The sequence below is a fragment of the Colletotrichum destructivum genome, chromosome 10 (assembly GCF_034447905.1).
Source record: "Colletotrichum destructivum chromosome 10, complete sequence".
NCBI classification, from domain to species: Eukaryota; Fungi; Ascomycota; class Sordariomycetes; order Glomerellales; family Glomerellaceae; genus Colletotrichum; species Colletotrichum destructivum.
Window position 1 is genome coordinate 614734 of NC_085905.1, and position 26645 is coordinate 641378.

Consider the following 26645-nt stretch of genomic DNA (forward strand, 5'->3'; position numbering starts at 1 on the left):
CCAGGTATCCGCTGGGTTTCAGAGCGGATTTTGGATTTCCTTGTGACGGCATTAGAGAGAGAGAGAGGCATGCAGACGGATAGAATGTTGCAAGTTGGTAAGAATTAGGCGGCTGTGAACAACTTACTGGGAGACGGGGGAAAACGTTCCGCAATGAAACCATCTGGATTTATCGCTCGCGGTAACAAAACTAGATCACAATCTCACCGAGTCGTACGAGCACCTTCTCGATGAAGCGCACCCCGACCAAGATGCCATCCTCATCCTGCATATCCTCGCCCCTAAACTCCTCGGTATCCTCATCAAGGCACGTGAGGCACGTAACCACCACGGCCGCGTACCGACTGCCCATGCAGAGCGGTAAGCGAGACCTTGCGAGACTGACCAGCTCATCCTTGACCTTCATCTTCCCGGCGATGTCTCCGTCTTCACTAAGAACACTTTCAAGCCCGTCACTCAGCCTCCTCCCCGGGACTGGAACCTTTTCTCCCTTCGTTTCGTCGTCCAGGGGAGAGCCGTACTGGACAAAGCTATCCCAAAGCCCAATCTCGAGAAGGCACACTCCAAGACTGTACACGTCGTGCTGCATAATGTAGGCTTCCTGGGCCTGGAGCCCCTGGCGGCTCGGGTGCCGGTACAGATTCCGCTCCCACGCCTCGTCGCCCATCTTTAACGTGTGGAAGTTGATGTTGCGGAACGAGTCGAATCCCAGGAGGAAGGCCGAGCCCAGCTCCGAGGGCGACCCAGAGTCGTGGTCCGGGAAGACGAGGATCGTCTCGGGGCGTATGTTCTTGTGCACGAAGTCGACCGTGTGGACGAAACTGACCGCCCTCGCCAGCTGCTTCGCAACGTCCAGCACGCGGCTCACGCTGAACGACCGCTCCCGCAGGAGATGGGTCCGCAGACTGACCGGCGTCGCGGCTGTGTTGTGAAAGGTGGAGGGAAGCTGGAAGACAAGGCTCAGCGAGGCCAGCCGCCGGGTGTCGGCGTCTTTCCGCTTCACGACGCCCTTACAGGAGAGGAGCCCGAAGATGCCGATGTCATCCCGCTTCAGCTTCTTGGCCAGCCCTTCGGCGTCCGTCCTGACGCGGAGTATGTCGTATTCGGCACGGCAGGATATCGTGTCGACCGCGAACACCTTGTCGGAGCCCTGCCGCTTGACCAGAACGGTGGTCGAGTACTCGACCTCCCGCGCGGTTTCCCATTCTAGACCGTTTTCCGGTAGCGAGATGTGCATGGCGGAGCCCCCGTCCCCCTTCAAAGTATGACGGAGGTCCTGCGCGGATGCGAGGGCTGAGTTCCCCGAGCTGGACGTGGACGATGTCTGCAGCGAGAAGGTCTCCACCGCCAACTCATCGGATTGCTTCGACAGCTCATCGTCGATAAACCTGTTCCCCATACGAAGGATGAGATACCAGGTCGGGTCGAAGATGCTCTGCCACTGCTGGAGCTCCGAGATGGAGTCGTCGATGGCCTCGCGGAGGCGGGCGTACTTCCACCGCTTGACTTCGGAACCCGAGCTGCCGCCCTTGACGACGGATTCGATCTTGGATATCGAGATGTTCAGCTTGCCCTGGAGGACCTGCAGGATCTCGAGGTGGATGCGGCAGTGTTCCTCCTCCAGGACGCTGGCGACCCTCTTGAGGAAGTTGACTTGGGTGGCGGTCTTGCTCCATATGGCCTCCACAAGCAGCAACTTGGATCTCACGCCTTCTTCAGCCCCTTTGATGTCTCGGTAGACGATCGTCAGAGCCTTGCCGTATCTGAGAAAGGGTCAGCGGGGACACAGCAGAGGAGAGGAAGACCCTGGTGCGTTGTAGAAACATACTTGAGACATAGGTCAGCGGCTGCCACGACGGCGAGAACCAACTCGGCGGGCATGGTGGAGATGGAGGCGGCTATCTATCCACGGTTGGCTGTGACAACGTTGGCGGCTACTTGACAGAAGATGGGGGGGCTTGAAGCTTTGCGGCGTGACGGATGAGGCCAGTAATTCAATTCAATACCTTCTGTAAGTCATGGTTATGCATCGAGTGAGTGGCAGCAGGCTGAGTTGCAAGCTGAAGAAGACACTGCCACCACCACCACCAACACCAACACCCGCCTCCCCTCCGCAGGGGTTGGGTTGGACCACCGACGGATGATTATGTCAGCGTGCATGTTCTCCGCTCTCACATCAAGTAAGGTCAGCTGAGGTTGAAGACGATAAGCAGAATTTATTGTGATTGAAGCTATGACTATGATCCGCAAAATGTTAATGTTCAGACTACTTTCGAGTTGTGTATGTACGGCTTCACAATCCAAAGTGTTGATAGAGTGTGTGTTGTACAACCCGGTCATCCCGAGTTCAGAACGAGATGGGGAAAAAAAAAAAAAAAAAAGTCGAAATCATCTGGTATCGTGTTGTTATACTGTCATCACTCGTAAATCTATAATCATATCCTACATCACCGCCACCCTCGCCGCCTCCTCACACCTCGACCTCACCTCAGGTCCTCTCCTTGTGCTCGCCAAACGCCATCTCCTCGTCATCCCCTCCCTTCTTGATCTTCTCCGCGGCGCCCCTGCGGCGCAGCATGTCCTCGACTTCGCCGGGCACGACGCCGCTGTTGCGCTTCCGGATCTCCTCCTCCTCCTGGGCGACGTACTTGAGCGGGCGCTTGGAGGAGGTGGCGTCCTTGTCGCGGAAGACGAGGACGTCGTGGTTGTCGGCGAAGAAGCGGTCGACGTCCTCGAGCGAGCGGTCGGCCGTCTCCGGGTAGAAGAGGTAGACGATGGGCACGAAGGAGAAGTTGAAGACGGTCCAGATGATGTAGAAGCGCCAGCCGAGCGACGTGATGCCGGGCGGCGTGATCTCGACGACCATGAAGTTGACGATCCAGTTGGTCGCGGTGCCGAGGGCGGCGCCCTTTGTGCGCATCGACAAGCTGTTGATCTCGGTCGGGTACAGCCAGGGGACGCCCTGCCAGCCGATGCCGAAGAAGACGTAGTAGAGGAAGAAGAAGGCGATGGAGGCCTTGGCCCACTGGGACCGGATCGCCGGCGCGAGGCTGTCCATCTCGTTGTGGCGGATGCAGACAGTGATGACGGCGTAGCAGACGAACTGGCCGAACGCGGCGTCTGGTACGGGGAAAAAAACAAGTCAGTTGAGGTTGTCAACATGGCGGAAGGGGAAAATGGGGGAAAGGGAGAAAAGGGGGGGGAGGTGGAAAATCGACCCCGACTTACACATCATCATCTTCCTCCGCCCCCACCGCTCGACGTTGGGAATCCCGATCAGACTGAAGAGCAGGTAGCTGACGGAGTTGCAGGCCGCGAGCAGGCGGGCCATATTGTTGGTGAGGCCGACCGAGTTGATCAGCACGAGGGGCAGGTAGTAGCTCGTGACGTTGATGCCGCTGAACTGCTGCATGGCCTGGGTTCCCATGCCGAGGATGAGGCGGCGGACGGTGCCGGTGCCGGCGGTCTCGCCGGTGCGTCCGCGGAGAAGGTCGGACCACGGTACGGTGTTCTCGCGCTCGTAGTTGACGGCCCACTGGATGTCCTTGGACTGCGTCTGGATGTAGGCGTCGTCGACGGGGCGGTCCTCGAGGTCGGCGAGGATCTGTTCGGCCTCGGGGATGCGGCCCTTGGCGATGAGCCAGCTGGAAGGGGGGGGGATGTGTTAGTCTTGTGTGTTCGACACGGATGAATGAAGCCGTGGAGGAAGGAAGGGGAAACGTACCGAGGTGACTCTGGAAGCCAGGGGACGGTGCCGTAGAGGATGATGATGAAGAGGAACTGGAATGCCAAAGGCACGCGCCACGAGACGGAGCCGGGGAGGAATGAGAACCCAAAAGTCACCCAGTTACCTGATTGATCGTTAGCACTTGTAACTCTTGCCCACCGTCTACTGCCGCGGGAGGTGGGGGGAACTCACTCAGCGAGAAGCCAAAGATGTTCATAATCATCTCGATGACGATCAGCTTGCCCCTCCAGCTGGCCTTGCTCGTCTCGCCCTGCCAGACGGGGGCGGTGGAGGTGTTGATGCCGTTGCCGATGCCGGCGATGACGCGGCCGACGAACATCTGGGGCAGGCCGAAGGCAGCGGTCTGCAGGATGGCGCCGACGGACATGATGGTGGTGCCGACGAGGATGGTGTTCTTGCGGCCCCAGCGCTCGCCGATCCAGATGGTGGAGATGGCGCCGAGGAAGCAGCCGATGTCGTAGATGGCCGTGACGGTTGACTGGAGCTTGTCGTCGCCGACGATGCCCATGGTCTCGAGGAAGTCATTTGTGACGATGACGCCGCCGAAGACGCCCTGGTCATAGCTGGGAGGGAGGGGGATGTTTTGTTAGTTGACGAGTTGAGATGGGTGGGGGGCATGTGAGAGATGGGATGGGGACGAGAGGCAGGTGAGGATGGACTTACCCGAAGAGCGTCATGTCTGTCGCGCAAGCGACCGTCACCCAGAAGGTGAGCCATCCGCCCTTTAACCCGAACCAACCCATGATGAGAGCAGGGCCGGAGATGGAGTTGAGATGTGTAGCGTTGTTGGTGTTGTATGAGAGTGAGAAGGGCGTTGGTGAAGAGTGAGAGTGAGAGTGAGAGTGAGAGTGAGAGTGAGAGCGGACTGAGAGTGAGAATGCGTAAGCGAGCAACAGGTTGTCCGCAGCTAACTCTATGCCAGATCAATCAAGTCCCGTAGATCCCCCGAAGCTTGCAAAAGATGCTGATTAGACCAAGGACGCACGAACCCCTATTGGAAAGTGGCATTGGGCGGACTCTATATAGATGGCCAAGAGAATCGGCAACAGCCCATCCTCATCCCCATCCCCATCCCCATCCCCCCCTTCGACGCCCGATGCATCGCTCCCGCTCATCGTCCCGAGGCCTAGGTCGGTCCCCGGACACGCCGCTCAATCTGTCGCAGGATTACCCACACCACTCTTCCCATGGGGAACGAGGGACGCGGTGTGGATAACAGGAGTATGTCATCGTCATGGTGCGGCAGCGTTACGATTGCGGCACGTATGTCATTGACGCCGAGGTGCTCTCTCTGTCAACCTGGTGCCAAGTTAATAGGCGCGGGCGTGGGCGAGTTCCAGAGCCGCAACTCAACAACGGCCAAGGAATGCTTTGGGCGCGGGCAAGGTCCTAGGAGCGGTGACCCCCCCCGCTGGTATCAACGCTCATTAGGCCGGGCCGAAAAGGATGGACTTGGGGCTGGTGGTGGTAGTGGTGGTGTGGGGGAAAAGAGACAACGACGACGAGAGGATGCAAATGCATCATACTCGACGGACAGGGGCCCGCGTGGGTTTCGGGGTCGAAGCCGGCGTCCTCTCAGCGTTCATCCTCCAGGTCATGTCATGAGATGAGCGTTCGCCGTCCGGCCAGAGGACACGAGGACGCGACTCGTGTCAACGCCGCCGCTGCACCCCGCAACTTGGATCGTCCGTCATCTGGAGGCCGGATACCCTCCTGGGGTCCTGGCGTCTGTCTGCTGGATTCTGTTTACCACTGGTCCCCACGTCTCGGTGACATGTCGGGGTGAGTGGTGGGCAGAACAGGGCGAGAGAGAGAGAGAGAAAGAGTCAGCAACACACGAGTGACGTTGAACTTCACAACCCCCTTGCATCCATCATTGCCGCAAAGGGCCGCGATGACGTCGTCCCTTCTCCACCGCGGGCCCTGAAACGGCGAGCAGGGGCCCCCCGTCGTGGCCGAAGCTTAACCAAGTCGATCTCGGTGCTTAGCAGAGAGATGGCGCAGAGGGCGCAGAGGGCGGGTTGTGACGCTAGCTAGGTCTTGTTCTTGGTCTAGAGTGACGAATCCTGTTATGTGCTCGTTACCGCCTGTCAGAAACAAAAGAAAAAAAAAGACGGTTGGATGTCATTTCAGTTCCAATTGCCTTGGATTGTCCCGCCTGAGTTTAGGTTCCCCCGTTTGGTTTCTTGCATTTACGCAGGTCTCTCGGTTGGGGCGAATGGCTCGGTCAGAGTTCGCCATGGCTGTTCTAGTTGCATCAACACGCATGGGACGGGACTCGGATCCTTAACCACCACCACCACCGTCCCCAACGCATCTCTTCGTTCTGCAACTGCATTATGCTCCTCCACGGCTGGATCGTACTCTGAGTGGGAACTTCTGGGGGTGGTTCAAGGGGGAAAAAAGGAGAAATAGGACCGGGTTAGAAACTCTGGGACCCCGATGGCATATTCGGACCGAATAATCTACCAACGCCCGGCCGATGATGCATCGTTGATGCGGGGGGTACATCGCACACCCAGCTCCAAGTCGCCACTTTTTTCTCCCTCCGTCTTTCTGTCAGTCTGATGTCTTCGCGTTTGAGGATTCCCACCAAACTCTGCTGTGCGACGCTTGGCCAACACGAGTTGCCAGCAACCCACTTGGAGAAGGAAGGAAAAGAAAAATAAATAAAGAAACACAACCAACCAACAAAAAATGATGAGGGGGGAGGGAAAGGAAGTTGTGGGGTACTTCTCCCACCAAACTCCAACACTCTGCTCTCCAGAAGTCTGTCGTCTCTCTCGCCACGCGCGCCGTTGAGGCTCTTACGGTGACGGGAACATGGCTGCTCGCGCGGCCGTTGGCTCGGAGAGTTTCCGGTCTCGGACGTCGGGATCTGGCCGCGATCTGATCTGTCTCTAATTCTGGCCAGTCGCCGGTTTCCTCCCTTTCAGACGGTTCACCACACGGAACGAGTGCTCGTTGGAGGGGGGGTTATCCGGCTATCAATTTGATTCGGTTGAGTCGCCGAGTGTACGGCCGAAAACAATGCAAAGAAAATAAAAACCACAAAAACAGAACAACACCGTCTCGAATCTTCTTGTTTCACTCAAAAGTCGAAGCGTGCAGTGACTCGATCCCGGTGGAAAAGTTGTAAAAATAAAAAATAAAAATAAAAAAAGAGTAGAGATTATTCCTCTCGCCGGTAGTTTTACTCTTGCCTTGTGTCTGTCCTAAACGCCGGCCTATTTCCCTGACAACTCGCGATACTGATTAAATTACTCCCCGCTCCAACAAGTTTTCGTGAATTCGCAACCAAAGTGACTTGTCCTGTTGTCCAAGTGTAATGTAGTGCCCATCATCCCGCCCGTCTCACATCATGAGGAACTCCTCAACACACTCGGCCGGACCGATGAACTCGACGTACCCGTCCGGCCGGACGACCACGAACCCGGCCCCCTTCTCGAACCCGTACCGCTTGTGCAGCATGCCGTCGACGTCCTTGTAGCCCCCCTTGCCGACCGTGTCGCCGGCGTAGACCTTGACGACCTCGTACTCCTTGAACCGGCCGTCCGTCACGAGCTTCTCCTCGGCCGCCTCGAGGTTCTCCTCGTCGGCCTCGACGCCGGCGAAGAGGAGGATGGTGTGGTCGCGCGCGCTCGTCATGCCGAGCAGCCACCGTGCCTTCTCGCCCCTCTCGTCCGTCAACTGGCCGTCCGGCGCGCGCCAGCCGCCCCTCACGGGCCCTTCGAACCCGATGGCCGTGCCGACGATGGAGCTCCGCCGGTACTTGATGGCCATCTGCGAGATGAAGGTGTAGACGGACAGCCGCCGCGCCCGGTTGTTCCACACGCGCGGGACGATCCAGGGCATCAGCGCGTTGCGAACGGTGGTGAAGATAGTGTTCTGCGACGCCACCATGCTGAACATGCGGTCCGTCCCCGTGAGCAGGTGCTGGCCGACCGGGTGCCGCTCCTCGTGGTACGTGTCGAGGAAGGACTCTTCCTTCTCGCCGCGGAGGACGGCCGCCAGCTTCCAGCCGAGGTTGACGGCGTCCTGGATGCCCGTGTTCATGCCCTGCCCGCCGGCGGGGGAGTGGATGTGCGCGGCGTCGCCGGCGAGGAACAGGCGGCCGTCGCGGTACCGGTTGACGCCGCGGCAGTTCCAGCGGAAGCTCGCCAGCCAGAGGGCCTCCTCGATCTCGGGGCGGCGGCCCATGACCTCCTCCATGAAGGCCTCGATCTCGGCGACGTCCGGGTCGCCCTCGCGCTTGCTGCGTGACGAGCGCTCGCCGACCATGCGGATGACGCCGTCCCTGATGGGGAAGACGACCATAACGCGGCTGCCGAGGAAGAGGGAGACGCGTTCGGCGTCGTAGTCGCCGCGGACCTTGGCGTCGCAGAGAATGTACTGCTGCGGGTACTGCGACCCCTCAAACGTCACGTCGGCGCTGTGGCGGACGACGCTGTGGGCGCCGTCGCAGCCAACGATGTACTTGGCACGCAATATCTCTTTCTCGGGGGTGGAGGAAGAGGATGAGGAAGAGCTCTTGACGAGAGTGGCGCTGGCGCGGACGCCGTCCTGCTTGATGTCTTGGGCCGAGACGCCGCGCTCGACGGTGCCGCCGTAGACCTCGAGCTGGCGGAGCATGGCGGCCTCGGTGTCGGCCTGGGAGACCCACAGGGGCAGCGGGAAGCGGGTGTCATCGAAGCCGAGGTCGTCAAAGGTGCCGGTTACGAGGTGGCGCTTGTTGCAGTAGATGTTGACGCCGGGGCCCTTGGTGCCGTCGGCGAGCATGGACTCGGCGATGTGCGGGTGGCGGTTGAGGAGCTCCTGCGAGCGGCACTGGACGGCGAGGGCGCGCGACTTGTCCGAGGGCTCGGGGAGCTTGTCGATGATGCGGAAGGGGATGCTCTGGACTGAGAGCTCGAGGGCGAGGGTGAGGCCCGTCGGGCCGGCGCCGATGATGAGGACGTCCGTGTTACTCACCTTCGGCGGCGGCGACGACGGCCTCTTGGTGGTTGTGGCAGTGGGGGTTTTGTTGCTGTTGTTGGTGGTGGTGGTGGTGGTGGTCGACGACGTCGTCAGCGGTGCCTTTTCCGGTGGTGAAGCCGTTGGCGAAGCAGCCGGCGAAATGACTATCGGCGAATCATCCGATCGTGAACTTGTCGACGAATCCGTTGGTGAATGCATTTGTTCTGGTGATTTGAGTTGGGTTGCTGAGGGGTATGTTGATTGCGTTCGTGTCTCGATAACGATGATTCCAACCCACGGGAGCGAGAGACGAGGGAAACGCGTCGAGTTAAATAGGATCGATCATATCGCTGCTCTACCTTTCATCTATCCGTCCATCCTCTTTCGTATTGCGGAACGTTTAGGAGGGGAAACCGATATGCTTCAGATAGCCCAGAGTTTCCATGCCCCCCTCCTCCGACATCAGCTGGACGAACCCATCGGTGCCCTCGCCTTTCACAAGCTCCGGCACCCGTGCTTCACGCCTCCCTGCGTACGTCACGCTCGTTCCCGGTTAGGTCAGGGTTAAGTCTTCCGTAGGCGGGAAGGTAAGACGGGATAACTCCAATGTTAGAAACGCAATGCAGGGCTGGCTTGCTGAGAAAACCACTCATCTTGGGCCTTGGGGAGTCGTCCATATTGGTCCGCCGAAGATAGACTCGGCCGGGTTTGCGCCCGGGCGACGTGCGAGAGTTGAGTTGGAGCATTGTTCATTGGCCGGCGAAGCTGTCAATTTTTGCTTTATCTGGAGACGTGAGATGGAAGGATCTTGCTGTGCCAGGCTTGGCTGTGCGGCATTGTCCTGTTTGGGGAACCAGAAACGGTCGTTCGCATCCAGTGGTTGGAGCTAGAGAGTTGTGGAAGTCGGACGGCGGAGGCCCGCTGGGTTCCGGGGGTGGCCCGAGTCACGTGAAGCATCGGGGGTCGGAGGTCAAAGCCGCCGATGGCCCCCGATAAGCGAAGCATCTGTCAGCTCACAGCATCAGCCGTCACCATCACGAGGTTTTCTTCTGCGATGATTCCTCGGAGGGTTATTCTCGTCGCCGCCGGGCAATGCAGCCGGTAACTTCCCCAAAATCACGGCTACAGAAATAGCATTCGTTTTAGGGTTGTCATGTTCCATAAGGCGAACAGGACAGTAACCATTTATTTCAATTATGCCTTTGAGGCTTTGGCCGGGGCTGTTTCAAGATGCATTTATCCAGAGGGAGTCCTGCGACCCTGACTTTCCAGGGCAGAAATACGTCCGATGTCTTGTGGCAAAGTCAAAAGGCCGACCAACAGCTCTTTCATGGGGATCTGGGGCCACAGAGTTTCTGCTGGGCTTCTGACTTCCTGGATGAACCGCTTGCGCTGAGGCCGCGCCCAGCTCCAACACCGTCACACTGACCTTTGATGCCCAACCCTTTTACTTTCAGTCTCTGACGTCTTTCACCTTATGGCTCAATGCAATTTACGCTATCTTGGTTTTACGGCATGCCTCTCGACATGCGATTGCCCCGATGCAGCCGCCAGTGTGACATGTCGTTGGCTACGTTTATGCAACTGGTCCTGCAACTGGTCCAACCGGACTCGCGCCGCAGTCTGTAAGACGGTCCCCGCTGAGTCGATATGCTGCAAGGCTCATTACTGTTCTTCAGCCGCGACTTGCACCTGACCTGTTCGAATAGTGTCCTAAACCACGCATAAATCAGCAACCTCTTCCATCATTAGCATCAGCATCTCAAAATAGTGAGTTTTCGATCGCAACTCTTGTAACGAGTGAAGTCACCAACTTCCGTTCATAGACTAAACGTAACATGCGATAAACTTCAACGGTCAATGGTTAATGCGCTACAGAATTAGAAGCGAATTTTTCCAACATGCATTAAACAGCCCAAGGAGCCTCTGCCTTGCCCTTTTGCCTTCGTTTCTGCTGTGGTACGTGTGTTTGCGACCAAAGACACCAGCTCACAACACCCAAGCAGCTATGAACATATGTGCACTGTTGTGAGTTTAGAGTGTGTCTGGGAGTTGGCTTGGGCGGGTCGAATTCTCCACAATCAACGGGTCGTACCAGAGAAATATCCGTGATATCTAAATGTCGGGATAATTCTCTTATTGCCTTGCAGTGTCGATAGGCTACAATCCCTTGTCATGCACATGATGAAGTTCGCTTTTTCCACGATGCGAACACGTCCTAACATCAGCCAGCTGGTTGTCAGCCCAAAGCTAATGCTCTTCAGCTGACCCGTCACCAGGGGCCGACAGCAGAGGGAGGAAGGAACATGCTGCTGAACGCCTTGTCGTAGTCACCGGGGCCTTGCCCTACCAAGGCCGCTTGCTTAATTTTCTGGGGTACACACCCCCTCTATGCCAGTCGATGAGGTAGGTTTCTTTCGTCTCCTCTTTAAAGATGATGTTCCGCGGCGCGACATCCTGATGGACCAACACCATGTCTTGAAACTCGAACCACGGGGTCTGGACGGAGCTTTGGCGGCAGAGGATCCCAACGTTCAGCTTGTAGTTGTGCCAATATTGTATTTATTGAATGGTTTCGAACGACCTCGCGCCGTATCATGTAATGAAAGGGCCTTGCCATGGCTTTTCTTCTTCAGCGTCGACAGGATCGGGCGGCATATTTTCCGATGGCATTCGGTACATCAGATCGGCGGTCTTCGAAGCCACAAGTTGACGCGTTTCTTGGTTCAGATCATCCCATATCTTGTTTAGCAGCCGCGCCGGGGATGTAACCCATGACCATGTACCGGTATCCAAGTGCCCTTCCAACAGGGATACTAGGACAACAACGAGCTGTCTATGTAACACTGGCAACTTGCCAGGAAACAAATAAGAGGACAAAAGATGCATTAGCAAGGGTTTATTTATGTTAAAGACACGTGGGAATACAGAAAGCCGCCGTTTAACAGGCCCAAGGTAGTAACAGACCAACGCATACAGCCAGGCTATTATTTCGCAGTTTAATAAATCCGAGTTTCTATTATATAGCAGAGCTGCCTTTTCCAATTACTTTAGATAACATTCGCTACGTAGTTATGTTAGCTATCTGCTTTTATAAGCATTATAGCTAACCTCTTGACATTTATTTGGTTTTGGAAAACAGAACCATTGTAAATGTTTTATTTCGTGGACGAGAAGTGCGTTTTGAATTTCCAACGCGAGGGAAAATGGAGTTGGGGTTCATCTTGTCGCGCAGCAGCTTGGCAACCAGCTCATGGCCGTTGTTCGTGGCCAGGCCGAGCGGCGTCAACCCTGCGGAAGCAACCTTGGGGTCGGCCCCCCTCTCGAGTAGGAGTTTGACGAGGCCGAAATCGCCCCTGGCGGAGGCGAACCCAAGCGCCGTCCAGCCGTCTGCGGTGGTGGCCGCGGTGTTTGCCCCCTTGCTGAGCAGCAGGATGGCGATTGAAAGATCCCCCGCGTCTGCCGCCATCAGGAGCGGCGTCCACCCCAGATTGTCGGCCCGGGCGACGTCCGCCCCGTACTCGAGCAGCAACTCGGCCGACTTCATTTGACCATATTTCACGGCAGAATGGAGCGGCGTCCAACCGCTGCCGGTGGTGATGTTGCAGTCTGCCCCCTTGGCGAGGAGCAGCCTGACGACCTCGAGGTGGCCGGCACTCACGGCTATGTGAAGCGGCGTTGATATGTTGGCGGTGACTGAGGCGTTGCTGTCGGCCCCCCAGTCGAGGAGCAACTTGACAAGGTCGACATGGCCGCGGTCCGAGGCCCAAGAGAGAGCCGTCCAGCCCTCGTTGGTGGCAGCGTTTGGATCCGCCCCTCTCTCGAGGAGCAGCTTCACGATGTCTGGGTAGCCGTTGCTTACGGCCACATGCAGCGGCGTCCCCCCGTCCGAGACGGCTGCTGTGACATCTGCCCCATTCAGGATGAGCAGCTTGGCGACTTCACAATGGCCTCCGGACAGCGCGGCGCAGAGCGGCGTCCACCCGCTGTTGTTGACGACGTTGCAGTTTGCCCCTTTGTCGAGAAGCAATTTCACCACGTCTGGGTGGCCGTTGGACGAGGCCAAGGAGAGTGGCGTCGAGCCGCTGGAGAGCGCAAGCGTGACGTCTGCCCCCTCCTCGACAAATCTCCTGACGCGTTCGATTTGACCGTATTTCGAGGCGGTGTGAAGCGGCGTCCATTGAACTGTTCTGGAGGGTGGAACATCGTCCCTATCGTCGATGGGCATCCGGATGACGACAGGGTCGAGTTCGACTTTCTGGGATTCGGCATCAGAAGCGCTGTAGCCCTTTTCGACTTGTGTTTCTGACGTTTGGGCCTCCGCCACGGTACAGCGTGTCGTTATGAGTGGATTGTGAGGCAGTACCGAGATTGTAACTTCGTTACTGACAGCGTCTGATGCATTCTCGTGCGGGACTTCGACCGCGCCAGAACTGATGATGCCCTTGGCCGTTTCAATCGCCGGCTTGCTCACAGGCTTCCCTTCCAATGGCCGAGTTGCCGTGTCAGATAACACGACAGTACTCCAGGCAGCGGAGTAGGAGTCACCTGTTTCGTCAGTGGAATCCGGGGTCTCGTGACGGAAGCTGAGGGCATCAAGCTGGAGTTTGCCAGCAAGGTCGTCGTCCCCCCCGGTTTCCACGTTATCTTCCAAAGAGGTTCCGATATCGTTTTCGAACCACTCGTGATTCAAAATATCTGTGGCGGACGGTCGCGTCTTCGGCGACGGCGCGAGGAGCTGGTGTAACAGGTCCCTGAGAGATGGCGTTGCGCCACATGAGTCGAGCTCCTTCGTCAGCAGCGAGGCCTCGCCCAGCGCGTACTTGTGAAGCTGCGAGATGTCTGCGAGTAGGGAACCGTTCGTAAGCATGCGGTACATCACGGCCCCTAAAGACCAGATATCGACTGCGTGTGGGTGCTCCCTGTCCTTGACGAAACCGAGCATCTCTGGAGCCATGAAGCCCAGTGTGCCCTTGCGGATAGTGCCGAGTGTTGACTGATCAGATCGCAGCCGCTTGCTGATGCCGAAGTCTGATATTTGCACAAGCCAGTTGGGACTGCCGCAGACGACAAGTATGTTCTGGAGGGGCTAAGTTAGTTCCAGCTTCAAAGAGACAACCGACAGCGAGAGGTGGTTACCCCTGGCTTCAGGTCCCTGTGCGTGAAGCCGTTTGTATGCATATGCTCGAGGCCTTCCGCCAGCTGGAAGGCAACCATCTTGGTCTCCCGTTCGGGAATGGGCTGTGTAAGATGTTGCTGCAGGTCCCCGTTGGCGATGTACTCCATCGTAATGTAAATGGACTCGGGACCTTCAAACCAGCCAAAGGACTGGACGAAACAGGGTGTGTACTGCCCACGAAGTCAGAGCGGGCCCCTATTCTCGAATCCATCGAGAGGCGGTGATAGATTTTACCCGTGACTGAGAAAACTTCATGATAGCCTCCAGCTCCTGGAGGTATTCAACCTTGTCTGACTTGGCGGCGTCGATGGGTATCTCCTTGACGGCCCGGACGGCCGGTACGCTCTGCCTCGCGGGCCGGTCGCACGTCTCCAACCAGACGGTACCGTAGGCGCCCTGGCCGAGGCGCTTCTTCCGCGTCCATTGCTCCTCGACCCTGAGTCTGCGCTCGCGGCCTGTCGTCCCGCGCTGGTAGAAAGTGTGCCGGGTGTGGCCCGGGAAGATGGTCGTCTCGAGTTTCGATTCCTGGACGAGGTCCGAGTGGAGAGACATGTCGGGCCGGGCGGCGGCGGCGGGGCGGGGCTATCGGAGGAGGGAACTGTGTCGTCGTCGTCGTCGTCGTCGTCGTCGCGCCGTTTCGGACGATACGGGGGCGTTTCTCAGTTTCACCTTAATCTTGCGACTAACGCTGTCCCCGTAGCAGCCAGCACGATATCAACAGACTTGCATCTTCGGCGGTTCTGAAGGGTCAAAGATTCGTACGCAGACAGCCTCGGCTGTGGTGAGGCAAGGTTAGTGTGGTTCTTGAGAGAGCTGAACTGCACCCCCCTGCACACCACCGGGCATACGCCTTAGATAAGCGTCACCCGTCACCCCTGTCGTCAGCAACGTGAGTTATGTGACCAATAGCAAATGATCAGAGGCACAGAGCCGAATAGATAAATTCAGTTCCTTCATGCATGTTGTGAGGCCATACGCTGTTAACTAGAAGTCTGCAACCCCCATTAGACTGTGTCAGCGACCAAGACAGTATTTACGGGGAAGAACAAGCGACTTAGCAGGGCCGGCAACCTGGTAAAAGCACAGACCAGCGTGTTCATGGCGCTTATAATCTTATCTTTCTAGTGTAATTGCTTCCTTGGTCTCACCATGAAGGCTCTGACTACATCGCCTCGGGATGGGGAGATGATTTGGATGTCGGATAATACCCCATGATTTCGCCTCGTTTTTAATCTCAAGTCAGATGATTTCATCTTGTTTTTGGTCTCGAAGCAATAGACTATTCGGCTCTTCTTCACTTCAAGCAACCTCGTGCACGACAACCTCATTCTCCATTCCTATGCCCTTTCGAGCAGCCTATGCGGAAGAACCTTCCGGGGCCGTCCCAGCCTCGCCCTCTCCTAGAACCTTCACTTCGTCGCGAGAATCCGCGGCGGCGGCGGCATTATCATCGTCTCCGCTTCCTCCCGCCACTTGACCGCTGTTCTTTCCTTCCTTCGCTGCCAAAAACGTCCGATGCTGTCGTCCCCCATGCTTGTGCCATCCCTCAAGCTCTTTAGGTTCGGACCGCTGTCGGATTGCAACTTCCTGCACGGGTGAGAAGCCCGGCCTCACCTCATGACGGTGCATTTCCAAGGAAGACAAGTGGCCAAACTTTCGAAGGCGCTCTGGTGGATAATTGGGTCAGTGATCAGCAACAACATGAGGGGGGGGGGGGGGGGGGGGGGGTTTCCTCGCTCTCCTTACCCAAGTCTGCGCTCTCCTTCTGCTTCTCTGCGTCCTGGAACATGGCGGCCACCGCCTGAAGTCGCTCATCTTCCTCCTTCTCCTTCATCTTCTCCTCGGCCAACTCGAGCGCCAGCTCCGCCTCTTCGATCTTGTCGAGAGTCTTGAACGTGGAATACTTCCCCTTGGACCATTCTTCCGATCCCTCCTCCAGCTCGCCAAACTCCTTTCTAAGCCAGCTCTGGAACTCTCCGAGTGTCCACTTGGCGTTGAACCAACCGATAAAGTTGCCGAAGCCCTCGGGGCTGCAACGCTCGAGCGGGTGAGGCGGCAAGGGGAGCATTTCGAGGCAATGCTGACTCTGGCCTTCCTTTTTGCCTTCTCTGGTTTTGCGCCACACCTCTGTGAGGTTGTAGTCAAGCATCACCATCCGCGGCTCGTCCAGCTCACGCACGCCCTCTCGAGCTCCGTGGTTGCGCAAGGTGACGAGGAGGCTTCTGGGCTTGCAACCGGGGTGCTGGACGCCGATGTGCATGTGGCAAACAATCTCGTGGATGAAGTCTCGGAAAATCTTCAGCCGAACGTCCTCGGTCAATTTCAGCGTCTTATTCTGAGAGCGGCCAGACGCGTCCTGGTATCTGTGGAAGATGATCGGCTTCGGATTTGGGCGCAGGAAGCCGCTGCCCTTGTCTCTGGTGCAGAGGGCCTCCATCGCATGGCCCTCGACGTATTCCATGAGAACCAGAGCAGCGCATCTGTACTGAGTGCCGCCCCTGTCGTCCTCGCCCATGTCAAACCTCACCGCCCAGGAGCCGTAGTACTGGGGAATTAGGTGCGGGTGGCCAGTGACGCTGTTGTCGTTCTTCTGTCCATTCTTGCCTCTGGCTGAGGGGTCAGCGGGTAGACCTCTTTGGTAGAGGTACGACAACGCCCCGGCTTCGCGGCTGAGAGTCTGTTCGGCGTAACCTTCATTTCCGTAAAGCGTGGTCAGAAACTCGTCGGTGCCGGGGAAGAACATGGAGTCGAAAACTTTGGCGACGAGCAGGCTTGGGGCTTGCTGGGAATGTCGCTTGCGCGGGTTTCCAGGGAAGGGTGCGTGAAGATACTTGTAATGGTCTGGAGCTTTGGTGACTTTGCAAAGGAGAACCTGGCCTTCGGACTTGATTCCGCCGGAGAGAGACTTCACAATCTCAATGCGAGCTTGTTGCTTGGGTGGCGTCTCGTGGGCCTTGGTCGGGTCGAAGTTCCGGATCCAACCCAGCCCCTTCACCTCGTGATAGAATGACTTGGGCTTGCTGTACTGCGGGAGGCCGTAAGGCTCGACAGGCTTGTATGGGTAAAGTGTCAGCTTTTCACCCGGATCGTACCGCGCAAACTCCAAGGAAGAACTGATGTCATAGAATTCAGACATGATGATGGCCGCTGATGAGAAGAACGTTGACAGGTGCAGTTGACGATGGATGGCTGCGATGGTTCATGGGGAAGATGCAAGGATGGTTGGTGAAGACGGGATCTTCTGAGAGAGGATGGATGGGGTTGACCATGAGGGCATTCTTTTGTAAAAGGCAACTGCGTGGAAGATGGATGAGGGACGGATGAGGGACGGATGAGACGGATAAGATGAAAGAAACAAATGGTGATAGATGCCTGGGCCAGGTGGACAATATAGAGGTACCTACCTACCTTACCTACCCTTTGAACTGGCAGGCCATATAACGTTAGAGACGGCAGGCTGCAAGTTGCACGGACACTGAGTTTCTTGTTCTTGGGTACCTAACCTGGGTAAGTACCGAGGTAGCAGCTTGGTATGCCTTGTGGCTGAAAGGGTGCACAGAGCTGGAACACTCTCAAAGTCAATTGGAACCTGGAACCCAACTCAGCCTCTGCCACATGGCGCTGAAGAAGAACAAACGCAGCCCTACTGCATGAAAATCCTTCTTTAGTATCTAGACAAACTACTTGCACCAATCTGGGCTTTGGCGCCTTGGACCAATATGAAAAGCACCTTGCCTTGTTCAATCAGTGGACGAATGGTTTTGTTTAACTACCTACCTGCCTGACTAGGCACATGGCCACCAGCATCTTTCTCTTGAAACCTCTCTTGGGGAATTTTAACCAGAGACTCGAATAGATAGAGAAGCCTAGAAAGAGCCCAGCTCCAGCTTGACTTGGTACAACACAAACACCCAAAATCTCACAGATGATGTTGCTCTTACCCAGACTTGAAGGTGAGTGTCCCTCTAGCCGCTAGCAAGACCGTTCCCGCTTATTTACTCCCAGTCATACACTGGCTACCTGCAGTTACAGTGCTGCGTTGAAGTGGGCCAAGTTCTTTCAGCACCCAGCTGTCTCCAGCTTGCAGGAAGAACTATTCTTCTTTTCGTTTGAGAAAAGCAAGCACAAGAGAAGAGACAGAAAAAGAGATAAATGCATAGATATAACCCCCAGTGTCCTGGTGTAGGTAGAACAACCCTCTTTTGACAACAAGTATTAGCAAAATACTTTATGTCTTCTTAGAGGCTTATACTGTTCTTTGACAAAATCAAGCAGAAAGATGCGGCGGCTCCCCTTCTCTTATGCAAGCTCATCATGACATTCTTGCACTAGACATGCTGCAAGAGTCTGTGGTCCCTCCCGTATCTTAGTCTTTCTCTTCTTCTTTATGCTTCTGCAACTAACCCCTGGACTCTTCAAGCCTTCTCAACGTAGCTTGTTTCTCACCTTTTAGCCAGTGTCTCCAATCTCCAGGCTCTGGGAGGGATCTGGCATAGTTCACTCCAGTAGACATATGCCGTCAGATGGACAAAGACTTATGAGCCCCAGTACCAGTAGGTACATACAGGTCCTCACTTACATATTGCATTATATCCAAGCTAAAGAAAGCATTCTGCCTGCCACCTTCCACGCTGATGCTATCACAACCTCACAAATCTCCATCCAAAACGGAAGCAGAAAGTCATCATTGCACAAAAAGTGACTTATAAGCAGCCAAAGAACCTTTTCTCTCGACCCAATAGAACAAAGCTTGAAGATTGAATTGTAAAGATGAATCAGGAAGGGGCAGGGGGGTCCTGCAGCACCCTCACCGCTTCTGCCAAACACAGCCTCTGAAGTATCAACGCACCATGGCACCAGTCAGACTTTTCATATGCCTTTCGTAATCCAGATTGGTCTTTGATGTTCCAAGCATATAGCATAAAAGTCCAAGGATATCCATCTTGGAAGGAGGCACCAGCTGACCAGACGATCAGACAGGAAGGAGGCATTCAACAGTTGGCGCATATTTATCACCTGGCTGTTTCTGTTGATTCTCTGGCAGCTTTTTCAGCTACACTTCACCTTCATCTGGCAGCCTACCACTTCTCTCGTCTGCAGCTGAAGTTCCAATCCACCTTTCTTCCCCCTTACGTCTCTACCATATCGTCTTTTGGCACTTTGGCAACTTTCGATCAAATTTCCTCCTCCCTTTTCTAAGACTTCTCGCCGTCTGACTGTTTACTCGTCCGTAGCCTACAAGTTCTTTCAATCGCCTACGATTCGCTCGTCTGACCTTGTTCAACCTCATCCGACTCTTTCGACTCTCCCAACTCTCATCTTGTGGTTCGACTCCTCTCGACTCACCACTTCAGGTACTCCCGACTTTCATCTTGTGCCACGACACGTCTTACCCTGTCTAAAAACACGATGGCAGCGCCGACAGCACGTTTGGCAACCACGGCCTCAGTCCTCGAGTCGACCCATCCCCTTCCAGTCTACGACGGTGACCGCGGCAACTACAGGCATACCAAGCCCACCTCCATCAGCGAAACGGCCGAGGGCATGAGGATTCCCACAAAAGTGGTGTGGATCGATCCCACCACGCTTGTGAACGAGGGCAAGAAGTATGCCGCAAGGAGGAGGGTAACCAAAACGGTCGATGAGGAGAAGATTGTTGAGGGGAGCAGCACCCTGGAGCGTCGAACAGAGCAGTGCTCTGTTACCTGCCTTGACGCTCATGTCGTTCGGCCCGTGATGGAAATCTTTTCCGCTGGGTTCGGGGTCAGGGACAATAAATGGAAGGTTCAGCACACGTGGGAGTACCAACTGAACCTGCCTGATATTCCCAAGGCTCAGGAGCCCAAAACCAGCGGCAAGTCCGCCAATCGCCAAGCTTCCTCGAAGAAAAGGAGGTTGTCCCAGGCAAGGGAATCTTCTGCCAATGCCTCTTACACCGAACACGAGCCCAAATACGTCACAGTCCGGCCAGACTTGATTGTGGTTCGAACTGCAAAGAGTGAAAGGCTCAACCTCGGAAAGGGCAGGCTAGGAGCGGCAAGTCGGTGTATTTCCGTTTTGGAAATGAAGCGAGAAGGGGTCATCCCCTCTCGGGTTGAGAATATGATGAAGGTGGCCATGGAGCGGCGGGACACTCTGCACAGCAACCCGCGGCGTAATGCGGCACCATTACGAACCCTTTGGAGAGAGAGGCATTCGATTTGGGCTCTACCAATCTGCTCAAGGAGTTGATTCAGTACAATCTGGCATGCCGTGTTCCCTCCGGAGCCGCGTCAGACTACGACTCGATGGTGTTTGTGAACTTCCCGGATATGAAGACAGAAGCCAAGGTCGGAATCAAGGAGCTGTGGGACACTGGTGTGGGTGAGACTATGGAGATCTCTATCCTCGGGCCTGAGAGAAGCGCAGACATCCGCGCAGCGTGGCTTGGCTTTCTGGCTTTGGGCAGCAAAGCTCTCTCTGAGTCGATGGCTTGAATCGTCGGCCGCCATCATCCCATATCTACGAATCAGACCCCGGCTCCAGATATCGATCTAGATTGACCGCAAAGGGATGAGATGGGTGACGAGGGAGGACGAAACTGAGGGACTGGACGGGATTAACTGGATAAGGAAGTGGATAGAATGGAAAACGACATGGAGTTGGGGATAGATATCTGATTGTTTTCGGCTGCATTGCGTGCTCTAGAGCCTGTTAGTATTCAATCCGGCTCGCTCACATTCGGTCTCGTTTCTCCTTAGACTGCTTTGCTCTCCCCCGTCCGAGCATTTGTCGTCGGTTTGCCTTCCTTCCTCCACACTAGACGAAATTGTTGGCCATCCAAGATCACAGCGGTTCATGAAATCGCTTTCGTATTCAAGATTTCTCCGGCTGGTTCCCTCAGGCATTCCCCATTTTTCGCTTACCCAACTACCTACTTACCTACCTGCCTACCTCCGTACTTAAAGTCTCCTCATCTCTGAATTCCCTCACCTGCCCATCTGTTTCCGCATCACTCAACGACCTCGTTTGCCCACAACCACAAACAAACACATCATTTTTCGATCGAGCTCGTTGGAAAAAAAGTTCCCTTGATGAACTACCCCCAAGACACCTGTAAGCTTCATCACAATAATCGATACCAGCAAATCCTAATAAAGGGAGGAAAAGCACAACAAGTTTTTATCGGCATCATCAGCGCCACTGTCTCATCGTCAAACCTAGACTCTTCCCATCATCGTCTTGCTCATCAGAATCATCTGGACATCATGTCCGACCACCAAAACCGAGGAGCGCCGGTGACCTTCGTGCGCCGCGACGTCTCCGTCAACTCCGTCAAGCTCTCCGAATTGCTGGAGCAGGAAGCTTATCAACGCTACCTCGAGCAGGAACTTTACCGGTACAAACCGGGCGAGAAGCTCACCCTCTATCCCCGCGACCCGGGGGCGCCTCACGGGCTCCCAGACTACGAGAAGCCACCCGAACATGACCTCCCCGACGGCTGGATCCCATACTTCGACCCCACCACCGAGGTCTCTGGGCATGAAGAGGCCCAGGTCGGGGTACTTGAGGTCATCGCCGGCGGCACCAAGCGCGGAGCCCAGCTGCTGCTCTGCAAGGTCCTCAAAGCACCCGCGCCGCCACCGCCGGATCTGCCGTGCTACCACATGTCTTTCGACGTCGGAATGAAGCTGGTTTTGAAGGTTTTCGATTCCGTCTTCTTCCCGGAGGCCTGGGACTGGGATTGGAATCAGCTAGCTGCTACCAAAGACATTCGGGTTGACGGCCGTCTCAGCCGCCAGGCAAATGTGTACCATCACCTGTTCAGCAAAGGAATAACCGGACACCCACACATCGTCCCCCAGTTTCACGGCAGCTGGGCCATCAAGTTCGACGTCGAAGACGCAGCTGAGACGCGATGGAGATGCGCTGGGGCCATCCTCATCGAGTACATTGAGGGCACCTCCATGGAAGCCTTGTGCGACAGCGAAGAAGAGACGCAGTACATGATCCCCAAGGCTGGATTCCTAAGCCTACCCAGCTCCGCGGGCGGAAGCTTTGGGATCTCTTTCAACGACTTGGCCAACAGACTGAGAGTCTTCGGAACGTTGCTCAACGGCCTCGTGTCCTTCTTGCACACGGGATCCATCCTTCAGACCTATAACCCCCAGGACGTCTTCCTCACACTGGGAAACAATGGCGTAGACCTCGACGAGCCCCGCGCCGTCATCCTCGACTACAGCCACTGCGTCGTGTGGTCGCACACGATTCAAAGCAAGATTGGCCGGGCGGACGAGGTCAAAATAAAGTTCCCGGCAGTGCCGAGCAGACTGCTGCTCGACAAACACCCGAACGAGCGGCTGCCAAACCCCCCTCATCCCGCTTGGATGTTCAACCCCATAACCTTCTCCAGATTTGCCGGCTGGTTCCCGTCTGAGTGGTTGGAAGACGAGGCGGGGTTTGAGCAGTGGGTCCAAGACGAATTTGGAGAGCCTGTGGAAGGGAATTACTCGATACTCAAGACAATGAGTGAGGTCATGGATCTCGCAGTCGCTGATGCGGTGCAGCTGTATGCAGCTGAGAGAGGCATCCACCCCAACGACGCCTACACTACAAGGGACGGATTCGGCTGCTACCATCTGGGAAACTGTTTCGGTGAGCCCGACCCGATGCTGCTGCGGAACCCAGATGCTTTGAGAATAGATGCGGAACACGTTCGAGAGCTTCAAGAGACGACATTGGCGCAGAAGCGCCTTGAGGGGGCAGTTCTAGAGAAACTTGCCCGGGAAGAGGCCCCTCAGGACGCGAAACCGGTGCAGGCGCCCTAGGAGGAACCCCATCAGAAAGCGAGACCGGAGCAGACGACCCAGGAGCAAGTTCCCTCTTCTTCTCATCATCTGGCAGCGACGGATCAAGTCAAGGAGGACAGAAAGTTTGGAACCATGGCACGCGGTACTCTCTCTAGAGTTGCTGGACTCTTCAAAAGGGATGAGAAAAACGAAGAGGAACAAAACCAGGAGAACAATGGCAACGATAGAGGCGAAAGAGGAGATGCGGACAATGCGAGTATCCGTGACGGAGAAGTCGGAAATGCCACGAGCTCCAGAAGACGTGCATTGCGCAAAACTCTCAGCGGACTCTTCGGTCAGTCTTTCTCAAAGTCTTAAGCTTTGGGCCTGAAAAACTGGCGATGAAGGCGGCACAGATCGTGGTTGTCATAGAGACTGTGGAAGAAGCACCATATGGTTGTTGCTTCACTATGTGTTAGCTATCGTCAGGAAGTCCTGTCTCATCGGCGAGTTACTCTAGGACGCATCAATTTGAAAAAGCTCGCAAGTAAAAAACACTGCATGGAAAAATTACTTGCTCCCCAAAATAGTCCACAAGGGGGGGCAAGTCCGTAAGCTTCATCGCGATGGCCCGGCATAAGACGGCTGGTGAAGAAAGTTGCGGATGGTCTCTCATCTTTTAAATGAGAGTTTCCTGGGAAGAGGCCCCATCAGGACGCGAGACCGGTGCAGGCACCTTAGGAGGAACCCATTAAAAAGAACGCGAAGCCGGTGCAGACGGCCCAGGAGCAGCTGTCCCCTTCTCCTCATCTTCCGATAGCGACGGATCAAATCATGGAGGACGCCAGGAAGTTAGGCACGAGGCGAAGAAGTCGGAAATGCCACGAGCTCTAGAAGACGTTGGGTGCGCAGAACTCTCATTGGATTCTTCGGCCATGCTCTCCCACACAGGCCATAATTAAGATGAAACCAGAGCAGGTATGAGCGCCCTGCGACTGAGGTGACTTGTCCCAAGACGTGGAGCGCACGTAGAAAGCTGGTAAATTGGCTTGTGGTATTCGACAGGAGGCATATATTGTACAAGGACCGCAGGCGTGCCTCGCGTGTCGAGGCCCGGCGCGTTCTCTCTGGGCGTATCCCTCGACCCTCCCCCGAAAACTCGGTAGGGGGAGGAACATAAGTGCGATCCTACCGCGCGTCTCCCCTAGGGAAAACCCCTCCACCCCTTCCATCTTAACTAACGTCTTAACTAACACCCCGTCGGGTTCCCACAGACTTAGGAGGAGACGGCCTCCTTGACGTCCTCCTTGACCTCCTGGGCGAGCTCGCCAGCGCTCTTCTTCTGAGACGATTGCCACAGGAGGATACGGGTGCACTGGATGACACCGACGGCACCAAGGAAGAAGTTGACGGCGGCGAGGCTGTGCGTATCACGAAAAGTCAGCAAACTCAGCTCGCGTTCCCAAAGGGATCCTCTTCACGCCGCGACGTACAGGTAGTTCTTAGGCTTGATGATCAGGCACCAGCGGGTCCAGATGATACCAGTAGCCGTCAGGGCACCGTTCTGGGTAAGGGACAGCTTCTCGGCGGGACGGGCGAAGTCGGCAACACCGGCGAGGACGAGAGCCCACTGTAGGTTTTGTGTGTCGCTGGTCAGCAATCGGGATTCTCTTCATCGTTGTCCCCCTCACAGTCCTGCCGTGTCTCTAGGTCTTGGTCTCGGTCTTGGTGTGTTCTTTCTCGTGAGAACTTCCTGCATCGCGACCGGTATGTGTGCAAGGGAGAGAGAGAGAGAGAGAGAGAGAGGTCTTTCGGTGGGAGACGGCTTCATCTCGCAAGGAATCGTACCTTCATAACAGGGGCCCTGGTTCCACCAGAGAAGTCAGCAACATGTCGACGGCATCAGCCAGAGCTTTGTCGGCTCGCAGGGGGAGCAGGAGAGCAACTCACCAGAAGTGCACAGTCTTGAGGCCGATGGGGCTGTCCCACATGCGCTTGAACCAGCTAACCTGGGCCTCGGAGGCGGTCGAGCTCTGCCATCTCTTGGAGCTCTCGCGGAACTGAGAGCGGAACTGGGAGGTGCGGAAGGCGTTGCGGATCTGGGCGCCGGCGAAGACCTGCTGGCGGAAGGCCGGGCGCGCGGCCTTGAAGAAGTTGTTGGCGGGGGCCATTGTGGCGTTTTTTTCCCTCTAAGCTGTATTTCGGGGGCCGCGGGTCTATCGTCGACGGGGTGTTCGGCTCGAAGGGATTCGCCGAAGGGGAGAGAGAGCAATTGAAAATGGTACTCGGTCGCGGGCGCGGAAGGGAATGGGGGGGTTGTCGGTTGGAGCGGAGAGGTTCCCTTTTTGACGGCGGACTCGGAGGTTGGACGGAGGGAGGAAGATGCGGGTTGATAAGGAACCGCAGAGCAGGGGGCGTTGAGAGGATTTGGGATTGTCCGAAAGGTGAGCGACAGCGGGCAGTGGTTATTTTTTTTTTTTCTTTTGCTGGGGTTCGGGGACCGGGGACCGGTTGCACAGAGCACGAAGCCCCGGGGCCAAGCGCCAACAATTATCACACACCTAGGTAAGTACCTCCACACACTAAAAAGGCAACTAGGTACCTATCGAACAGCCTGAACAAGCTACTATCACTGCGCATCAAGCAAACAATTTAGTGGAGACCTTACCTTGAGAACAAACATGCCGCCTAGATCGGAAATGGGGGAAGCCAGTTGACCAATTATGCAAGGAGATGCACAAGTCACAGCTACTACCTACGGGCCAATCACGGAACCCCAAATATGCACAACTTGAATCTCGAATTTCTTTATGCAAATGGGCCCACCTGCAACGTGCGGCATCTCGTCAACTTCAATTCCTCGTCACTTACGCAGAGCCTCCCCAATCAAATCGACCCCAATTGACCTTACCTCTCTTCCCCCCTACGTCTGTACGCCCGTCCGCCCTCCCGCGCAAGCGCAACACCAAGAAAGACGATGTCGAGCAAGTACGCTTTCACAAAGGCCCTCAAGGAGGTGCGCTTCCTCTTCTGCCAGACGGGCGAGCACAGCGCCGCGACCCGGTACGTTTTACGACTCCAGCCTCGGCAACCTGGAGCTTTCTCCCTCTCTCTCTCCCCTCGTGCCGCTGTTCCCGGGCAGCCTCCGAGCTATCCTCTATCACATCAATCGCTGACGCGCTGCTCCTCTCGAATAGCTCCTTCATCACGAGGGCTTACCCTACGATGAAGAAGAACAACCCTCAGACCCCGATCCTCCTGCGCGAAGCCGCCGGCACGCTACCCAAGGTCTACGCGAGATACGGTCAGGATGCACCATCCTTCCCTCCCACGACGTGTTGGAGGACCACTGCGAATCGATGAGGAAATGCTGACCCGTCTGTCTATGGGATAGAGTTCGGTGTTGAGAAGAGCCAATCGCTCGAGGGTGAGCATCTACCCCATAGCCCCCGCCCCCTCTCATAGTATTCCCAAGGCCACGGGATGCCAATGCTGACTTAATATCAGGCCTTTCGGACAAGCAGATCGAGGACACAGTCACCAGCTTGGTCAAGAACTCCGCATGAGGCGGCGAATCGGAGGGGAAGACATTGAACGAATAGATAAAAGACCTTGTACTATCACCCTGTTGAGACTCCCGGCCGACGCGACGTTGAAACCAAACGGAATGAGGGGCTACAGATGCCAATGGATCGACTCAGTTTGTGTTTGACTTATCCAGTGTGCCGTGATCCGGCCGTCTCTCGGCTGGCTACCGTATCGCAGGTCAACCGTGGCCGCCGCCGTGTATATACCTAACGTATGCTTCACTTTGCAGACAGTCAGGGCAACAACATTTCTGGAAGCAATCTCATTCTGGTTCTGCTGTGAGCTGCTACACCTGGGGCCATGAATATCACGCAAACATGGGCCCTCCTCGAAACCTTTGCCTATATCTCCCCCATTGTCTCCTTTTCGATAACCTCTCCAACAAACTCTCCAAGTTACGCCGAAC

The 26645-nt window shown here is 55.9% G+C and overlaps 11 protein-coding genes across 11 annotated transcripts; 3 read left to right on the forward strand and 8 right to left on the reverse strand.

The window, feature by feature from the left end:
* Window positions 1-148: 148 nt before the first annotated feature.
* On the reverse strand, window positions 149-2070 carry CDEST_14465 (Putative protein kinase). Its single transcript, XM_062930621.1, has 2 exons — window positions 1829-2070; window positions 149-1763 (listed from the first exon to the last, which is right to left on the reverse strand). Exons 1-2 carry the CDS (start codon window positions 1879-1881, stop codon window positions 191-193), a joined length of 1626 nt encoding a protein of 541 aa, XP_062786672.1. The 5' UTR covers window positions 1882-2070; the 3' UTR covers window positions 149-190.
* A 244-nt stretch (window positions 2071-2314) lies between these two features.
* CDEST_14466 (Putative major facilitator, sugar transporter, major facilitator superfamily) lies at window positions 2315-5572 on the reverse strand. Its single transcript, XM_062930622.1, has 5 exons — window positions 4412-5572; window positions 3920-4311; window positions 3725-3851; window positions 3229-3644; window positions 2315-3120 (listed from the first exon to the last, which is right to left on the reverse strand). Exons 1-5 carry the CDS (start codon window positions 4489-4491, stop codon window positions 2489-2491), a joined length of 1647 nt encoding a protein of 548 aa, XP_062786673.1. The 5' UTR covers window positions 4492-5572; the 3' UTR covers window positions 2315-2488.
* A 598-nt stretch (window positions 5573-6170) lies between these two features.
* Window positions 6171-7096, reverse strand: CDEST_14467 (uncharacterized protein; the record flags this gene model as incomplete). The annotated part of the gene is made up of 2 exons (XM_062930623.1): window positions 7047-7096; window positions 6171-6673 (listed from the first exon to the last, which is right to left on the reverse strand). Exons 1-2 carry the CDS (start codon window positions 7090-7092, stop codon window positions 6171-6173), a joined length of 549 nt encoding a protein of 182 aa, XP_062786674.1. The 5' UTR covers window positions 7093-7096.
* A 1-nt stretch (window position 7097) lies between these two features.
* Window positions 7098-9581, reverse strand: CDEST_14468 (Putative FAD-binding domain, FAD/NAD(P)-binding domain superfamily). The gene has a single exon (XM_062930624.1). It carries the CDS (start codon window positions 8921-8923, stop codon window positions 7103-7105), a length of 1821 nt encoding a protein of 606 aa, XP_062786675.1. The 5' UTR covers window positions 8924-9581; the 3' UTR covers window positions 7098-7102.
* Window positions 9105-9457, reverse strand: CDEST_14469 (uncharacterized protein; the record flags this gene model as incomplete). Its single annotated transcript, XM_062930625.1, has 2 exons — window positions 9105-9246; window positions 9351-9457. The coding sequence occupies 2 exons, from the start codon at window positions 9455-9457 to the stop codon at window positions 9105-9107; spliced, it is 249 nt and encodes an 82-aa protein (XP_062786676.1).
* Window positions 9582-11700: 2119 nt separating the features above from the next.
* CDEST_14470 (Putative serine/threonine-protein kinase, active) lies at window positions 11701-14684 on the reverse strand. The gene is made up of 3 exons (XM_062930626.1): window positions 14118-14684; window positions 13844-14053; window positions 11701-13784 (listed from the first exon to the last, which is right to left on the reverse strand). Exons 1-3 carry the CDS (start codon window positions 14433-14435, stop codon window positions 11826-11828), a joined length of 2487 nt encoding a protein of 828 aa, XP_062786677.1. The 5' UTR covers window positions 14436-14684; the 3' UTR covers window positions 11701-11825.
* Window positions 14685-15239: 555 nt separating this feature from the next.
* CDEST_14471 (uncharacterized protein) lies at window positions 15240-17019 on the reverse strand (the record flags this gene model as incomplete). Its single annotated transcript, XM_062930627.1, has 2 exons — window positions 15240-15550; window positions 15630-17019. The coding sequence occupies 2 exons, from the start codon at window positions 17017-17019 to the stop codon at window positions 15240-15242; spliced, it is 1701 nt and encodes a 566-aa protein (XP_062786678.1).
* Window positions 17020-19292: 2273 nt separating this feature from the next.
* Window positions 19293-20359, forward strand: CDEST_14472 (uncharacterized protein; the record flags this gene model as incomplete). The annotated part of the gene is made up of 2 exons (XM_062930628.1): window positions 19293-20037; window positions 20073-20359. The coding sequence occupies 2 exons, from the start codon at window positions 19293-19295 to the stop codon at window positions 20357-20359; spliced, it is 1032 nt and encodes a 343-aa protein (XP_062786679.1).
* Window positions 20360-21130: 771 nt separating this feature from the next.
* Window positions 21131-22690, forward strand: CDEST_14473 (uncharacterized protein; the record flags this gene model as incomplete). The annotated part of the gene is made up of 1 exon (XM_062930629.1): window positions 21131-22690. The coding sequence occupies one exon, from the start codon at window positions 21131-21133 to the stop codon at window positions 22688-22690; it is 1560 nt and encodes a 519-aa protein (XP_062786680.1).
* Window positions 22691-23679: 989 nt separating this feature from the next.
* Window positions 23680-25046, reverse strand: CDEST_14474 (Putative mitochondrial pyruvate carrier). The gene is made up of 4 exons (XM_062930630.1): window positions 24602-25046; window positions 24500-24515; window positions 24145-24281; window positions 23680-24072 (listed from the first exon to the last, which is right to left on the reverse strand). Exons 1-4 carry the CDS (start codon window positions 24820-24822, stop codon window positions 23928-23930), a joined length of 519 nt encoding a protein of 172 aa, XP_062786681.1. The 5' UTR covers window positions 24823-25046; the 3' UTR covers window positions 23680-23927.
* Window positions 25047-25520: 474 nt separating this feature from the next.
* CDEST_14475 (Putative ribosomal protein/NADH dehydrogenase) lies at window positions 25521-26639 on the forward strand. The gene is made up of 4 exons (XM_062930631.1): window positions 25521-25714; window positions 25849-25955; window positions 26046-26078; window positions 26159-26639. Exons 1-4 carry the CDS (start codon window positions 25629-25631, stop codon window positions 26215-26217), a joined length of 285 nt encoding a protein of 94 aa, XP_062786682.1. The 5' UTR covers window positions 25521-25628; the 3' UTR covers window positions 26218-26639.
* The last annotated feature ends 6 nt before the right edge of the window (window positions 26640-26645 follow it).

Excerpts from the sequence above, each read along its gene's own strand:
- CDEST_14468 (XM_062930624.1), bottom strand. The coding sequence starts at position 8,923 with ATGCATTCACCAACGGATTCGTCGACAAGTTCACGATCGGATGATTCG.
- CDEST_14465 (XM_062930621.1), bottom strand. The coding sequence starts at position 1,881 with ATGCCCGCCGAGTTGGTTCTCGCCGTCGTGGCAGCCGCTGACCTATGT. Across the intron at positions 1,764-1,828 it reads GCCGCTGACCTATGTCTCAA|ATACGGCAAGGCTCTGACGA; the intron begins GTATGTTTCTAC and ends ACCCTTTCTCAG.
- CDEST_14466 (XM_062930622.1), bottom strand. The coding sequence starts at position 4,491 with ATGGGTTGGTTCGGGTTAAAGGGCGGATGGCTCACCTTCTGGGTGACG. Across the intron at positions 4,312-4,411 it reads ACAGACATGACGCTCTTCGG|CTATGACCAGGGCGTCTTCG; the intron begins GTAAGTCCATCC and ends CCTCCCTCCCAG. Across the intron at positions 3,852-3,919 it reads CATCTTTGGCTTCTCGCTGA|GTAACTGGGTGACTTTTGGG; the intron begins GTGAGTTCCCCC and ends ACGATCAATCAG.
- CDEST_14475 (XM_062930631.1), top strand. The coding sequence starts at position 25,629 with ATGTCGAGCAAGTACGCTTTCACAAAGGCCCTCAAGGAGGTGCGCTTC. Across the intron at positions 25,715-25,848 it reads GAGCACAGCGCCGCGACCCG|CTCCTTCATCACGAGGGCTT; the intron begins GTACGTTTTACG and ends CCTCTCGAATAG. Across the intron at positions 25,956-26,045 it reads CAAGGTCTACGCGAGATACG|AGTTCGGTGTTGAGAAGAGC; the intron begins GTCAGGATGCAC and ends TCTATGGGATAG.
- CDEST_14474 (XM_062930630.1), bottom strand. The coding sequence starts at position 24,822 with ATGGCCCCCGCCAACAACTTCTTCAAGGCCGCGCGCCCGGCCTTCCGC. Across the intron at positions 24,073-24,144 it reads ATCAAGCCTAAGAACTACCT|CCTCGCCGCCGTCAACTTCT; the intron begins GTACGTCGCGGC and ends TGATACGCACAG.
- CDEST_14470 (XM_062930626.1), bottom strand. The coding sequence starts at position 14,435 with ATGTCTCTCCACTCGGACCTCGTCCAGGAATCGAAACTCGAGACGACC. Across the intron at positions 14,054-14,117 it reads TGAAGTTTTCTCAGTCACGG|TACACACCCTGTTTCGTCCA; the intron begins GTAAAATCTATC and ends CTTCGTGGGCAG. Across the intron at positions 13,785-13,843 it reads ACAGGGACCTGAAGCCAGGG|AACATACTTGTCGTCTGCGG; the intron begins GTAACCACCTCT and ends TAGCCCCTCCAG.